Here is a 15,159-nt window from a genome sequence, read left to right on the forward strand (position 1 = left end):
TTCGAGATACAGTAATTTTTAAATTACAAAATACAAAAATATTTAAATACCTTACGCCCTTCTCAAATGTTATTTTCGAGTACTACTGGCTCCATATACACAAAAATGGCTTATATAGGTCTAGGATAACATGTCTACAAAGTTTCATTGAAATCGGATAGGGTCGGGTACAAAAGTACCAGAAAAATACCTGATTTGAGCTGGAATTGCTCTATATGGAATTAAAAAAAATGTACTTTGAGCATGATTTTTTGTTAAAAATTTAAAAATTTTGGGAGATGTTTTTGAAGAGAAAAAAATCTGATTTAGGTAAATTGTTTGCACTTATAGCATCATGCGGCTCCATTAAAATGTCCATGAAATCTATGTTTTATGGAGTAGCATGGTACTTTACATTTGATTGGTAAAATCGAATCCAATGTATTACCTTCAAAAAATATATCTTTTCAATTCAACATTTTTAGTTTTGGAAGCATTCGTTGCGTTGCTTTTCAATAAATTTCAATGTATCTTTTATTTACCGTAAACCGGGGTGACTTTGATAGGATTTGAATTTGTTTTTGGAATATTTTCCAACAGGTAAGGTTTTTCTCATAATTTTTTTTTCTTAAAAACTAAATTAGCTACTTTAGTGATGGTACATTTAACGTACAAATAATGTTTGAACATCTTAAATATGATTTCAGCAAGAAAAACTCCAGAATTTAAACTAAGAATTTTTAACGTAACTATTTTTCTTAACACTATTGATAAAACTTTTTTTTTTGAAAAAAGGTGCATTGACTTTGTGTGGCCTACCTGTTTTAAAAATAAAAAATCATGAGAAAAACCTTACCTGTTGGAAAATATTCCAAAAACAAATTCAAATCCTATCAAAGTCACCCCGGTTTACGGTAAATAAAAGATACATTGAAATTTATTGAAAAGCAACGCAACGAATGCTTCCAAAACTAAAAATGTTGAATTGAAAAGATATATTTTTTGAAGGTAATACATTGGATTCGATTTTACCAATCAAATGTAAAGTACCATGCTACTCCATAAAACATAGATTTCATGGACATTTTAATGGAGCCGCATGATGCTATAAGTGCAAACAATTTACCTAAATCAGATTTTTTTCTCTTCAAAAACATCTCCCAAAATTTTTAAATTTTTAACAAAAAATCATGCTCAAAGTACATTTTTTTTAATTCCATATAGAGCAATTCCAGCTCAAATCAGGTATTTTTCTGGTACTTTTGTACCCGACCCTATCCGATTTCAATGAAACTTTGTAGACATGTTATCCTAGACCTATATAAGCCATTTTTGTGTATATGGAGCCAGTAGTACTCGAAAATAACATTTGAGAAGGGCGTAAGGTATTTAAATATTTTTGTATTTTGTAATTTAAAAATTACTGTATCTCGAAGCCGTTGCGTCGTATCAAAAAGTGGTCAAAGACAAACTTGTAGGAAATTGGACGGGCTTTCTGAAAAAAATACACTGAAACAAAAATACACGCCACTTCTATAAGATTTTTTGATTTTTAAGTCTAAAACTTAAATTTAAAGGTGATGTCACGATTTTTTTTCGTTCAAAATTTTTGAGAAATTAGCCTAAAATGTTACCAAAAGACTGACGAAAAATGCAGGATGGTATGTCTCTCCTAAAAAAATACAAAAATCATTTACTGAAACTGTTTTTTTGAAAAGTGCTCTAAACGTCAAAATTTTCAAAAACCGGTAGTGGCAATCGATTCTCCAGACAATTTTACATAAAAGTCTTCATATTGACCATGGTCCTAAGTCCAATCCTTGGGAAGATACAGCGGTTTTAAAAATAAAAATGTTGAAAAAACAGGTTTTTTGGTGGTTTTTCGCAATTTCTATATGACAGACTTGGCTTTTCAGTCTCGTGAATATTTTTAACGGAAAGCTCGTCCAATTTCCCATAAGTTTGTCTTTGACAGCATTTCAATTGGATGTAAGGGCTTACAGATATAAGCTTAACTTCATTGCTAATAACTAAAAATAGAATATTTTTTTCAGTGTGGTAGAAACCTGGATAGTAAATTTGCTTACGTAAATATAAAAACGAGTCAAATCAAAAAGCTGTCAAAGACAAACTTATGGGAAATTGGACGAGCTTTCCGTTAAAAATATTCACGAGACTGAAAAGCCAAGTCTGTCATATAGAAATTGCGAAAAACCACCAAAAAACCTGTTTTTTCAACATTTTTATTTTTAAAACCGCTGTATCTTCCCAAGGATTGGACTTAGGACCATGGTCAATATGAAGACTTTTATGTAAAATTGTCTGGAGAATCGATTGCCACTACCGGTTTTTGAAAATTTTGACGTTTAGAGCACTTTTCAAAAAAACAGTTTCAGTAAATGATTTTTGTATTTTTTTAGGAGAGACATACCATCCTGCATTTTTCGTCAGTCTTTTGGTAACATTTTAGGCTAATTTCTCAAAAATTTTGAACGAAAAAAAATCGTGACATCACCTTTAAATTTAAGTTTTAGACTTAAAAATCAAAAAATCTCATAGATGTGGCGTGTATTTTTGTTTCAGTGTATTTTTTTCAGAAAGCCCGTCCAATTTCCTACAAGTTTGTCTTTGACCACTTTTTGATACGACGCAACGGCTTCGAGATACAGTAATTTTTAAATTACAAAATACAAAAATATTTAAATACCTTACGCCCTTCTCAAATGTTATTTTCGAGTACTACTGGCTCCATATACACAAAAATGGCTTATATAGGTCTAGGATAACATGTCTACAAAGTTTCATTGAAATCGGAGAGGGTCGGGTACAAAAGTACCAGAAAAATATCTGATTTGAGCTGGAATTGCTCTATAATAGTGAAAACTTGAAATTTGAAAATAGCCCAAAATTCATAAGGAGGTGCCTTGGTTCAAATAGTTAGTTATTGATATTTTTATTTGGACATAACGGGACATAACAGCCAAGTTAGAGCGGCTCTAATTTTTTTTTTCAAAAAGTGACAAAATTATTTTGTTTGATGAATCATAATTCCACAATTCGTCATATAAACTTATTTAAGTCCTTTGGGCGAAAACGAATGTATTGGGCTTTTGAGGAAAAATAGTATTATGGAGCTTTCAAAAGCAGTGTTGGTCGTGTGTGGACCAAACAGTTTATGTCTAATCTTATTATTTTCATCAGACTTCCCGGAAAAAATCACAAAATTCATTTTAAAATGGGAAAATTTTGCTAACAAAATTCCGATTCGAGGTACATTTTTTTAAGAAACGTGCGCGCAAACTCGTGCACAAATATTTTAGTAAATTGACCGTAACTTGAAAATTATCCAATAACACACTCGTTATTATTTGTAATTATCGGTCATTAAGAATAAAGTTTTCATTTCAAAATAAACCCAAATTCAATCATTTTACCATTCCTATAAATCGCTCATGATTACAACACAAACACAACTAATCTTTGAACCAATCACTATAAAACTCGGCATCAAAAGAAGGTTACAACATTGGTGGTGGCAACATTTCACGCAACCTACATGAAAGTAAAATCTACTAACCCCACACACCACATACATCAACTTCTTTCGTTCGGTCTCTAATCCACTCGTTGAAAGATTTATCGCATGTTAATAAAAACCCACTCCCTTAGAAAGCTTCCTCACTCCCTACTTCCTCCCCTCAACCATCATGTGGTCTTACCACACCAGAGCTTTAAGGGTTGATGAATTGGTTCATAAGTGTCGCATCGGATCGGGAAGGGCTTTCGCTACCGTTAAGGTTTAAGCATTCGGGTTTTTCTCGCGAAGGTGTTTGTGCGTCCGCCTCCGCTCTTCATCCCATGTACGGCGAAATACGTCGACGCTCCCCCTGGTGACAGATTCGGGCGGCGCGCGGCCATGCGGAAACGGGACCATTAGTCACTCGACGGCAATTGATTTCCGTTTCCTTTCCATCCAGCTGTCAATATCGAGACGACCGAATCCAGCGACCGGCGGTACCGAATCGTGCGCTTCAAGATCCCCTTCGAGTCAATCTTTAAGCAGATGGCGCCTCCAACGAACGCCACCGCCCCCACCGCCACGCCAGGTATGGTTACCTTCAAACTGTGTCCAGCAGAGCAGCGGCCATGTTGGTCCGTTCTTGTTTTCATCCGATGCGGGTTTTTATTGGTGACGGGATCACTTCCTATGAATTGTAATAAGGTTTTTAGTCGATCCGCACAATTGCAAGCTGTTCTCTGGAAGAAAGTCGTTAAATTGTTATCGTATTTTAGTTGAAATTTTGTGTAGTAATAGATTTAAAAATCGTTTTAAACAACTCAACTGAATTTGTTGCTAATCATTTTATCTCTATTATTTTTAATCATGAATAATTAAACTTGAATTTGATAATACTTGACCATTAAACACATGATTCCGCCATAAAACAAAAACAAGTTTCAGTAAATATTGTATAACAGAACAGAAGAAAAAACGTGTCATCTAAAGCAAATGTTGTTATGTTTAACAAATGTCTACTAAACTTTCAATAAAAATTGGTTAACATGTAGAAAAATTCCCAGAGATCCCCCGTAAGTACTTATCTCGATGAATATTAACTAAGCCACGACATCGTCACACGACTTCCACGAATTTCCTGACCGTCGGCGTCCTTCACAGTTCGCTGGAATGTGTTTTGTTCAAAAGCGTGCTGGAATTGGATTTTCAACATCCGCTTTTTGCAGGACATTTTTTCTCACCCAGCAAAAGACACTTTCCGAAAGCCATGAAATGCACAAGTACGCAAACAATTCGAACAAAACGTTCTCTCTGTCGAGTGTAAATTCAACAATCAACAAGTGCACAAGGTTTTTGGGGTGAGGGAATCCTCCATATGGGTTTGGGGAAATGGGGCAATTTCTACCTCCTGTTGAGCACTTTGAACAGGGTTTACACAAAAGTAAGGTCACACACTCCATGGTTTTGTACGACGGTTTTTCCTGGAACGGAAGAATTACAAATGTAGCAAAAAATCTCTGTACTGTGAAATACAAGGATGTTAAGCAACCCCATGGGTGCAGTATGATAATCTGACTCATATTTGAGATGTCTAATGAAATAAATTTAAAACCCATCTGAATCTACAGCCAAAGGAAGATAAACAAGTCATACTCTTACAATGTGTTTTTTTTTTCGTTTTACATTTAGCAAATTCAACTTATTCTACACCACTGCTAAACTGAGAAACCTCATGAATTTCCAACGCACCATGGCTTTCCACATTTTTCCGCGCCCGAGGAAAAGCTGAAAAGAAAACATTTTTCCATTCATGGGCAATCCATTCTGGAAAGAGCGCCTTTTTTCTGTGGGACTTGTGGAACCTACAAAAAAGTTAATTTTTCTCTACTTTAAGCTTCCGTTGGTAGCAATTAAAATGGAAAATGTAATTACACTTGTCTGTTATTAAATGCATTATGTAGTAGAACTGGGAGAAGATTGTTGCGTTTTGAAATTTGCATCAACTTCTGCCCATTACGTATAATGCTCAAAACTTTGCAAAACTTCCGCAGCAGCATTTCAGATTGCCAAGCTCAGCATTAAATTTCCACGAAGCAAAGCGATACTCTAGGAGGAAATCGTTGCTGGAAACTTTCCATGCTAGGAGGGGAAATTTTCCACTCAGTAAAATCGAGCGCAAATATCCGATGTCCCATGGAAGCCATTTCTTGTATGAAATGTTGTGAAATTCTGCACAGAACATGTAGTCAGATATTCTGCACATTCCCGAGGTTTCACGGTTGTTCAAACGAAAACTATTGCTAGAAGAGCGAAAAAATGGCGCAACACAATTTTTGCCGTCCACTTGGGTGAATCAAAACAGGGCAAATGAAAAATGTATAAGCTAAAAAGTGCTCCAAATGCCTGGAACAGGTGCTTTGGAGAGCGGAAACCATGCTCGAATCGCATGAACAGCTGCTCAGAACAGACCTTAAAGTTTGCGTTTCAAAAGATGAAAAAAATCATAAAATTGCTCGCATTTTCGGAAAACTTAATCAATTTCAATTCTCAAAGTTGCACTCTAAAGGTCTTCTTGAGTACTTCAAACTGTGCCAGTAAGATTCGGGATTGGTTTGACTTTTCTCATAGCTTTTGCAAATTAATGTTAGAAATTGAGATTTTTAAGACTCCAATATGTTTTTGCACGACTTTCGCAACTTTGTACGAAGCATTCGACCTTTTTCGAAATTTTGATTTTTATACTTGTTATCATCGGTTCGTCTATACAAATTTGGCAACATTTTCATCCATTTTAGAGGACACTAAATTGCAACTTATCTGATAATTTTTCCAATAAATATCAATCAGTATTGACATTTTAACCATGATTTTAATAAATATCTACTCTGAGATTCTATCATTATTTTTTCACAGTTGAACCTTTTTTTTATCTAACAAATAAAATACAAAAAAACGATGGCTGGCATAAATAATCAACTTTCAATAAATAATCCAAAATGTCATCTAATCTATATTCTTCACGAGCGTGGGAGTTTAGGTGTTATTGAATAAAAATTGTCACCCTATCCACAAAATAACTAATACTGGCAACATTGCCCCAAACCTAACCTTTAATGTTTAATTCTTCTCGCGTTTGATCCCTACCTCAACACCTTACAATTTCCAGAAAAAAATTCAACGCCCTCAACCTCCCTCAAAAAATAAAAGAAAAATATCACACGTGAACCTTATTCACACCTCTCTTCACATTTCTCTACGGTATGAAAGGAGGGCGCACTCCCTCCCCCATGAATGGACCAAACGCTTATGCTTTCAGTGTAGAACGAGTGCAGAAAAAAAATGAAAACATTAGCTTCTGACTGAACGAACTTTCGCTTCGACCGACCTTGCTGCCAATAGGAGAACAAAAAAAAGCAAATCAAAATAAAATAACACACATTTTCAATGAACTCTTGTACCGTTTAAGTAATTCCTTTTATGTTTTTCCTTTTGCTGGCTCCTTTCCTTTTTTCTGTGTTGTGAATATGTATTTATACGTGTGTGTGTTTTTCCTACGATTTTCGTTACGTTACAATCCCGCGCTTTTATGTTTTGTCGTAAATTTTTGAACAACCTCTTTTAACCCACATTGGCTTAGCCTCAGGATTTTCCACACACAGAAACACACATTCAAACACAAGAGTGCTAGTGCGAAAGGAAAAGCTCTTTGCTGAATTTCTTGCCTTGAACAAACAGGAAAAAATCCAACACTTCCAAGCATTAGGTACCTCAACGCCCTAACACGTTCCACGTGTGAAAGGCGCTGTAGCCAGGTGTGAATTTTTGGCACCTACACGAAACACAACATTCCTGCGTCCCCACTTGAAAGCATTTAGACCTTCCCCTTTTCTTCACTCCTCAACGGTACTGCATGTTTTGCATGATTTTTAGATGTTGAATGTTTTTTTTGTAGCAGTCCATTAAAGAACTGGCAGTGTTTATAAATTCATGTTCGATGTATGCACGTAAAACCGCACAAACAAACACACGAAAAATTAGAAAAAAATATTTCTTTGATTAAATTTAAAATTAGCATTTCCTAAAACTAAGCGAGTGATAGTTTAGTAATTCACGTTTGTGCCTACCATTGACCACACACTCCCACCAAAAAACACACACTTTCTTTCAAAACAATTGATGAAAACAATCAATTCACCAAAGTACGCAACCAACCAAAAATAACCCTTGTACAACAAATCTACTCTGTGTGTTTGTTAGGCAAGAGTATTATTCCTTCGACTCGTTCAAAACGGTGTACTAAACACGTCTACCTAGTTAGCGATATAAGCAAACCAATGCCGCCAGGAAGGACATTTTTCGCTAGTGCTGGCTTGAAGAGGTACAAGTTTCAACAATGCTTCAGACTATTCATCTAAACGTCGTTAAATACCCAAAAAAGAAATTTTTATTTTTAAATATGTAAATGACTGTTGGAACTAAGAATGTCTCTAGCGTTCTTAAAAAAAAACAATCCGAGAATTGAAGTTATAGTTAATTGATTCGATTATTTTTTCACGTTCGCACAATACTTCTTGAAGTTTCTTCTAGAACAAAGCTTTGTGAATGATCGTGCGTCTCCATAAATCAAAAAACCCCACGTAAAACATGTTCTAGGTCACCGATGTTTAAAATGGCGGAATGCGGCCATTCCATAAAGACAAAAAATAGGTGTATTCATTCAGCAATTCTATCTGAAAAGAGCATAAACCGAAAAAAAGTTTTCCGATCGAGCTCAAAATTTTTCTAGGGATTCTTGGCTATAATAATTAGACTAGTACTTTTTTGTTTGGCCATTAAGGTGACCAACGCCGTGCTAGCCATGGTCCTAAAAGAAGATTTTTTCGATTTTCGCATAAACCACTTTTTTCGAAAATTATGACTCCGCGCCATTTAAGCCAATTTTAGTTCGCCTTTTAAGAAAAAAAATGTGTGAGGACCTAAAAAGCTAACCAAATATTTGAAAAAGTCGTATAAAATCAAATGGCATTTTTCTTAGAAAGGCCAAATAATCGCTTTTCATTTGCATCCAACACAGCTTAAATTGGTTGAAATGGTGCGGAGTATGATTTTGGGAAATCGACCGAAAGAAATGGCAATTTTTTGGACTACCCTAGCACGGTGTTGGTCATCTCATGGCCTAACAAAAACATAGGAGTCTAATTTGTGTGACCAAGGAACTCCAGCCCTGTCGGAGAACTCTTTTCCGATTACGCAATTTTCAAATGGAATTGCTTTTGATTATATATTACTATCTTGAAATACTATGTTTATAAAGAAATATGATTATTCATCGAAACAAAAAAAAATTAGTATAAAATGATATTCAACATCCCAGGTCTGAATATAGCAGGTTTTTGAAGAATAAATTATTCATTTTTAAAACTTAACTAAGCTCACTCGTTGATCATCATCGGACAAACAAGTAAATTATAAAGTTTGCTTGCTTCACTTTCCCAAACAAGCACGTCCAGTTCGTCGTCCATCGTCGAAAACTTTACTAGCGCAAGCCTTCTTCCGAAAAAAAGCTCCCCTACACCTACAATCTGATTAAATATTAAACGCGAAATAGTTCGTCCGAAAAACAGGCCACCAAAGACGATGTCATATTGCTAGCTGTACTGCACTGCTGTACGAAAACAGTTTTACAACTTTCGTGGAACTACATGAAAATTTTAGTTTTCCTCATGCCAAAAACTGTTTTGGGGAAAAACCGAACCGGCTGGCATAAAGAATTCAATTAAAATTATATTACCTGCTCGGTTTTGGTCACAGCAGAAGACGATGTATTTATCTGTTTGTTGTTTGGGTGCTTCTTCACTTAATCACTTGTAATTTAATCTAACCTCACTGCGAATATTATGACTTTGATCAGTACTTAAGAAGGAAATTGTTTTGTTTTTAGGATAGAGCTTGACACTCTAAATATTTACGAATTATAGGAGATCCTCGTCATTTCTGAGGATAACCATAAATTGTAATACTTCTCAAAAATAATCCAATCGTCGAAAGTCGTAAATTGTCACCCCGATAATTACGAGCTAAACCCCTCGGATTGCGTCCCAAAAAGGCGTTAACGGCGTCCTAATCATACCACCCAAAAAAAAGGGTAAACCTTGTAAGCTCGTACTAAATTTTCTAAACGCTCCACGACAACAAAATCGGGGTTGTCCTTGCTAGCCAGCCGAAAGGTACGTGCTCCGAATGGCCAAAGCGACCTGTGACCTCGGCCACAAGCGAAAAATTTCCTTCCCCGCCGGCAATTCTGTGTAAAGCAATAAATTAGGACTAAATCTAGATATACGTTACTCGTTTCGGATTGATTTTTTCGTAATTTAATTTCTAATTTATGTTTTTCTCCACTTTTCCCATCGTTCCGTGATATAAATAAACCTCAACTCAACTGACGACGGTCCGGACCTGGTGACCGAATTTTCCGAAAAAAAAAAATCAACGTCAACCCCCGTGGGAAAATTTAACCCCTCCAGACGAGGATGAGGAACCGAGATGTGTGCAGCTAACGAACCAACACAAGGGGGCCATCCGTTTCATCCGAAAGGTAAGTCGGCAAATGTTCCCTAGAGGTTTGGCCTATTAGTGGTCACACACGCACGCACACACACACACTCACTCACATCGAATGGGTTAATATGTGCGTGCGTGTGTGTCAAATTTTGAGGAAAAGCTAGTCTTTCATCGCTAATACCCTGTCCCCAAAAGTTTCCCTCATTAATTCACTTGCCCGTATGAGAAGTTCCTTAAAAGTAAAGCGGACGAAAACCCCGTACTTGACCCGCATCATCCATGGATGTATTGCCAGAGAAAAGAATCTAGAGAGAGATTACAGGAAGACCTTTATTTGTATTGCATTTCGTCAGTCTTTAGTTAGAATTCAAATAATGGACAAACCCATAAAAAGTGTAACATTGCAAATTCAATTTGAAAATACATGTTTCAACTGTAAACAACTCAAATATAAACAAGTCATTTTCAGAATTGTTTTTCAAAAACAAAAACAACAAAAAATATATATATGTTGGATTTTTTCTTGCAATCTTCAGTAAATTGTTCAAAAGAAAGTTTCTATTGTTTTTTTTAATATTTTTGTCTTTGATTTGTACTTATTATGGCATTACAATTTCAAAGATTTCTAGAATATAGGAGTTCTGAATTGTTTCATTCATTTCAATACATTATTCAATAAAGCTTTGATACTTTTTTCATTCTGTTCGTGTTGAGAGTAAGCGAAATTTCGAGCAAAACTTTTTTCAGATCTAAACTTTTTTACACCAGTGATTTTATAGCTGAAAAGGGATTTGAAATTTGGACTCGAATTAAAATTTTACAAAATTGATATTATGTCCATTGAATATATATTTTTTTTTGATAATTAGCAATACAGAGGTTTATAAATCAAAACGTAAATAAGTTTCTTCAAACGCATCTAAAAAATATTACAAAAAACATTGATTCTATGATTATTAATACATTAAATTCAAATAACATACTGAAAGCAAAATGCAAATAAATCATTTTAATCTACCATCAAATTTTAAATTATGCAACTATGCAAAAAAATAAACAGTTTGTAAAATAAATCGTAAAGTCTTTGATTGTAATCTCTCTCTTGTTTTTACAATAAAATAGGTATCTCATAGCAATAGCATATATTTTTAAAACTTCTGACCCCTCCAAAAACAGCTCTTATTGATGTGTATCTTTCCTTCCACCGAAAAATTATCGCTAAACCCCGCGAATCTTTACGGATCAATCCGACAATCGCTCTAAATGGGACCCGAAAAACCTGGTTTGGAATATTACAACCAACACTCCTTATCCCAACCCAAATAAAAAATACCCCACAACAACACCCGCAACAACAAAAAACAAAATCATAAATCACCAACCACCGTGTACCAACCCGTCCACAGATGAAGTACTTTGTAGCGCGACGCAAGTTCAAAGAGGCGTTGAAGCCGTACGACGTGAAAGACGTCATGGAGCAGTACGCAGCCGGACACGTCGATCTGCTCGGCCGAGTGAAGAATGTTCAAACTAGGTACAGCCCCTTCGCCAACAATCTCAAACTACTACCCACTACTACTCGCTTTTCTGTAGAGAATCAAGTCAACCCCAGTTTTCCCGTTTTAAGTCTTAAGAAACCCCCAAGCCTCCCCTGTCTTACTTAACCAACGGCAAAAAGAACTACTACTACTAATACTACCTACCCAAACAACAGTTCTCTAAAACAAGTGTGCTCTATCATCTTGTGTTCTATCATGTACCGAACTAACTACTCGTCTCTTGTGTAAAACTTTGTGTTCTACTAAAACAAATTAAAACACAAACTCTCCGAATTGCGCGTTCAGTTTTCTCCGTTTTACTCACCAGCAACTCTTGAATTACCTACAACTGAAAGTTTTGTTTTGTTTTACCACCACCATTGTGTTTCTTCTATTGTGTTGGGATTTCCGTTTCTCCATGTTTCTGTTCCTTTGATTACAATCTCTATCCCTCTAACCTGCTCCGCCTCCTCGCAAATCTCTCTCTCGCTCTGTTTCTGTTTGTGTTTGATGAACGTCCGGCCCAGGTGCATCACAACAACAACAACCACGTGTGTGCAATCCCATCGGTGAACGGTGCAGCTTCGTGTTTCCCAAGACTTTTAATTTCCGGTTTTGGTTTCATCGGTTTGGTTTCCCTCCTCCCCCTTTCTCTTATCTACTATACCTACAGCACTGCCAGAGCACGATCCTCCTGGCAAAAGAGGGATTCCCATCCGTCTGTCCAATGCTCCATTTTACCCACAACCGTATCAATGTTGTGTTGATTTTAATGTCTGCTGAAGAGCTGTCTGGCCTCTGACTGCGATCACCTGTGCTCCCGACCTCCCTCAACGTTGTGCTTTCTTGTTCTAAATTTTATTTTTTAGAATGCGGGGTCCATTCTAAGTTTGACTCATTCTTTACACGGCTCTTACACACACTGCCAAACGTTTGGTGGAGTGTTAGAGTCATGTAAAATTTGACAGTTCTTCACTGTTAGTTTGACTGCGATGAAAACAAGCGGCTTATTACTCGCATACTCAATGCAAACAAGTAAAGTAGTTTCTACAAAAGTTTGGCATTTCTTTTTTTTTTTTTTTCGTTGACCAAAATCGAGGTGCGACAAGAAAGCACTATGGCGACGTACTGATGCACTGTAAATCGGCCTTCATCGTCTGAACCTTGGTGTGGTGTGTTTCGCGGTAGCGTGGCATTGCTAAGTCAACTATTTCGCAAAAGGGCTTCGGCATTTTCCATCCCTTGGTCTGAAAGTAATTACTCACAATCCAGCACGGTTTGCGGTCATTTGTAGCTGTCCGCTGAAAGCTACCACGATGGGTTTGATAAGGCTGTTTTTGGTAAAAATGAATGCGTATACTGAAAATTTTAAGTAATGATAAAACTATCAACAATATTTTTTAGTTTATTTTACAAGCCTATGATCGAGAAGAATACATATAAATTAAAAGGATCAATAATTTATTGAATCAAAACCAATCATCGACTCCACCGTCAAAACAAACTGCGCCTTGCTTGTCTTCTCCTCAATCTCCTTCCTTATCTGTCAGCCTGTTTCAATCTGTCTGAGATGAGCAAAAAGCTACCCCGTTAAGCCCTTTTACCGACAGTCTGTAACCTTTTTGGTCTTACACCTCGTGCACATCGACCCAACTTTCTGCACAAGCTTACCAGGTAAAATTAAAATCAAGCTAAAGCGCCAAGTTTATGGGATTTCCCTGGGTGTTTTTGCCGGAGCGAAAATTTATACTTTTACTCTACAAGCCAAGCCAGGAAAAAGTTTACTCGGAACACTTGCCTTTGAACCCCCTTCTCTCTGGAGCATCCACTCCAGAGAATTCCCGGAAATTAATCTTTAATTTAATCAAGAAGTTTCCTTTTTTTGTTCTCACTGACTTCCGTAAGTGGCAACCGGAGGTTGTAAGCTCCTTCCGGGAAAAAAATACTACGAATTTTCCCCTTCTTTCGACACACACACTCACGCAAAATGAACCACTCTCTCACACACGAGCAAAGCTCATGTTGTCGTGATCGTGCTATCTTGTCGTATGTTGCCACAGCTGTGCCACCGACACCGACGTAACACTCCATGTAAAAAATCTGCTGAAATGTGTCCCAGCAAGACTCACCCCAATTACTTCCTTGGAATCACCCCTTGCCGATAAAAATATATTTCGCAACACTGCTCGACCCATTGTTTGCAAACAAAACGTAGTTTATGAATGAATCAGCTGATTTGTGTTTACAAACAAAATAGAATCAGTGTTGCCTTGCTAATACATTTTTCGAAAAACCGTTTGACAGCTCACCGGACTTACCGGAGGGGTGATGCAAAGAAGGGTCATCTTTTTTACTTGAGTGTTACGTCGGTGTCGGTGGCTGTGCTTCACTGTTTGACCTTCACAATTCTGCAAAATTCGATTTTAACCCTGGGATATTCAACAAAAAACCGTAGAAACCTAGTGTAATGTTGTCACTCATCATATGAAATGCAGTTCCGATCGGATCGTGCAATCTTGACACACCATGCAAGTACGACAACTTGACAAAAAGATGTTTAGTTAGAGGCCGTTTTGTCACTCTTGCATGCACGTCTATTGTTTACATTTTTGATTGTAACAAGGGACTCCGGCATCCAAATTCAACCGAATTTCAGGATAATGCAGGTCAAAGCGCTATTAGATTATGGCAAACAAACTAACAAACTTGCACTTTTTGTATTTGACAGTTTTCCAAACTCGCAAACATGTTTGTGGCAAACTCGTAAACAAACCAAATGTAAACAGGCTGACGTTTTTGTAAACAAATGCAAACTGTCAAAAGTTTGTTTGTTTGTTCTTCGTAGTCTAGTACTTTCTTCATCCGAACAAAACGTGTTTGTTATTGTTTACATTTCGTGATCTAATTTTTGTCTCTTCAATGTCATTGAAACGCGTTTTCTTGAATCTTCAAAAAATGAAATACGACAAGATAGCACGATCACGACAATGTGTATGGGTTGGCATGAATGGGAAATCCATTATTTGTGTTGTGTTTGGCTGTGATTAAATCTGACTACAAAACAAATAAGGGAAAGGTCCTAAAGGCGGTTAGGCCCCCAAATTAAGTGGTTGCCTCATTTAAGGGGTGTTCTTTTCCGAGTGTTTAGGCATGGACAAATGAAAACATCAATTTGTTTATTTATTCATGTTCTGAGCGGTTCTTTTAGTCTACTTAATCGACGAGACATTTTAATTGTATGTAGTTTGAAATATAATTTCATTTTGATATCAGTCGCAGCATATTTAATTGTTATTACGTGATAAAGTTGTCCATAAACTGAATAAAATTAAACTTTCAATTTGGTGCTGAAAATAAACATGAATTTCTCAAAGCTTAACCCTCAAACACTCATAATCGGATCTCAACCACACACGAAAAAGTTTACGACAACACTTTTGCAGGGCGATTTTCCCTCCCTAAATCCTCCGTAATGACCGACCCTCGAAGTAATCCATTCTCTAAAGCGGGAACAAATGGGTCGCTAATACCGGAAACACTGTGGCTGCTGCTGCCGATCCTCCA

General features: G+C 36.6%; 1 protein-coding gene across 24 annotated transcripts in view; it reads left to right on the top strand.

Annotated features, from left to right (window-relative positions):
- Positions 1–15,159, top strand: part of LOC120428611 (potassium voltage-gated channel subfamily KQT member 1) — a 404,586-nt gene that overhangs the window by 319,232 nt on the left and 70,195 nt on the right. For 17 of the 24 annotated variants that reach the window (XM_052710673.1, XM_052710651.1, XM_052710653.1 and 14 more), the window contains 2 exons: positions 10,021–10,091; positions 11,464–11,591. In XM_052710673.1, coding sequence (XP_052566633.1) covers positions 10,021–10,091; positions 11,464–11,591 — 199 coding nt within the window. Of the gene's footprint in view, positions 1–3,956; positions 4,086–10,020; positions 10,092–11,463; positions 11,592–15,159 lie in introns of all 24 variants that reach the window. The other 7 variants (XM_052710661.1, XM_052710663.1, XM_052710665.1 and 4 more) reach the window with 3 other exon arrangements.

The sequence above is a fragment of the Culex pipiens genome, chromosome 3, assembly GCF_016801865.2.
Source record: "Culex pipiens pallens isolate TS chromosome 3, TS_CPP_V2, whole genome shotgun sequence".
In the NCBI taxonomy this organism is placed as follows: domain Eukaryota; kingdom Metazoa; phylum Arthropoda; class Insecta; order Diptera; family Culicidae; genus Culex; species Culex pipiens.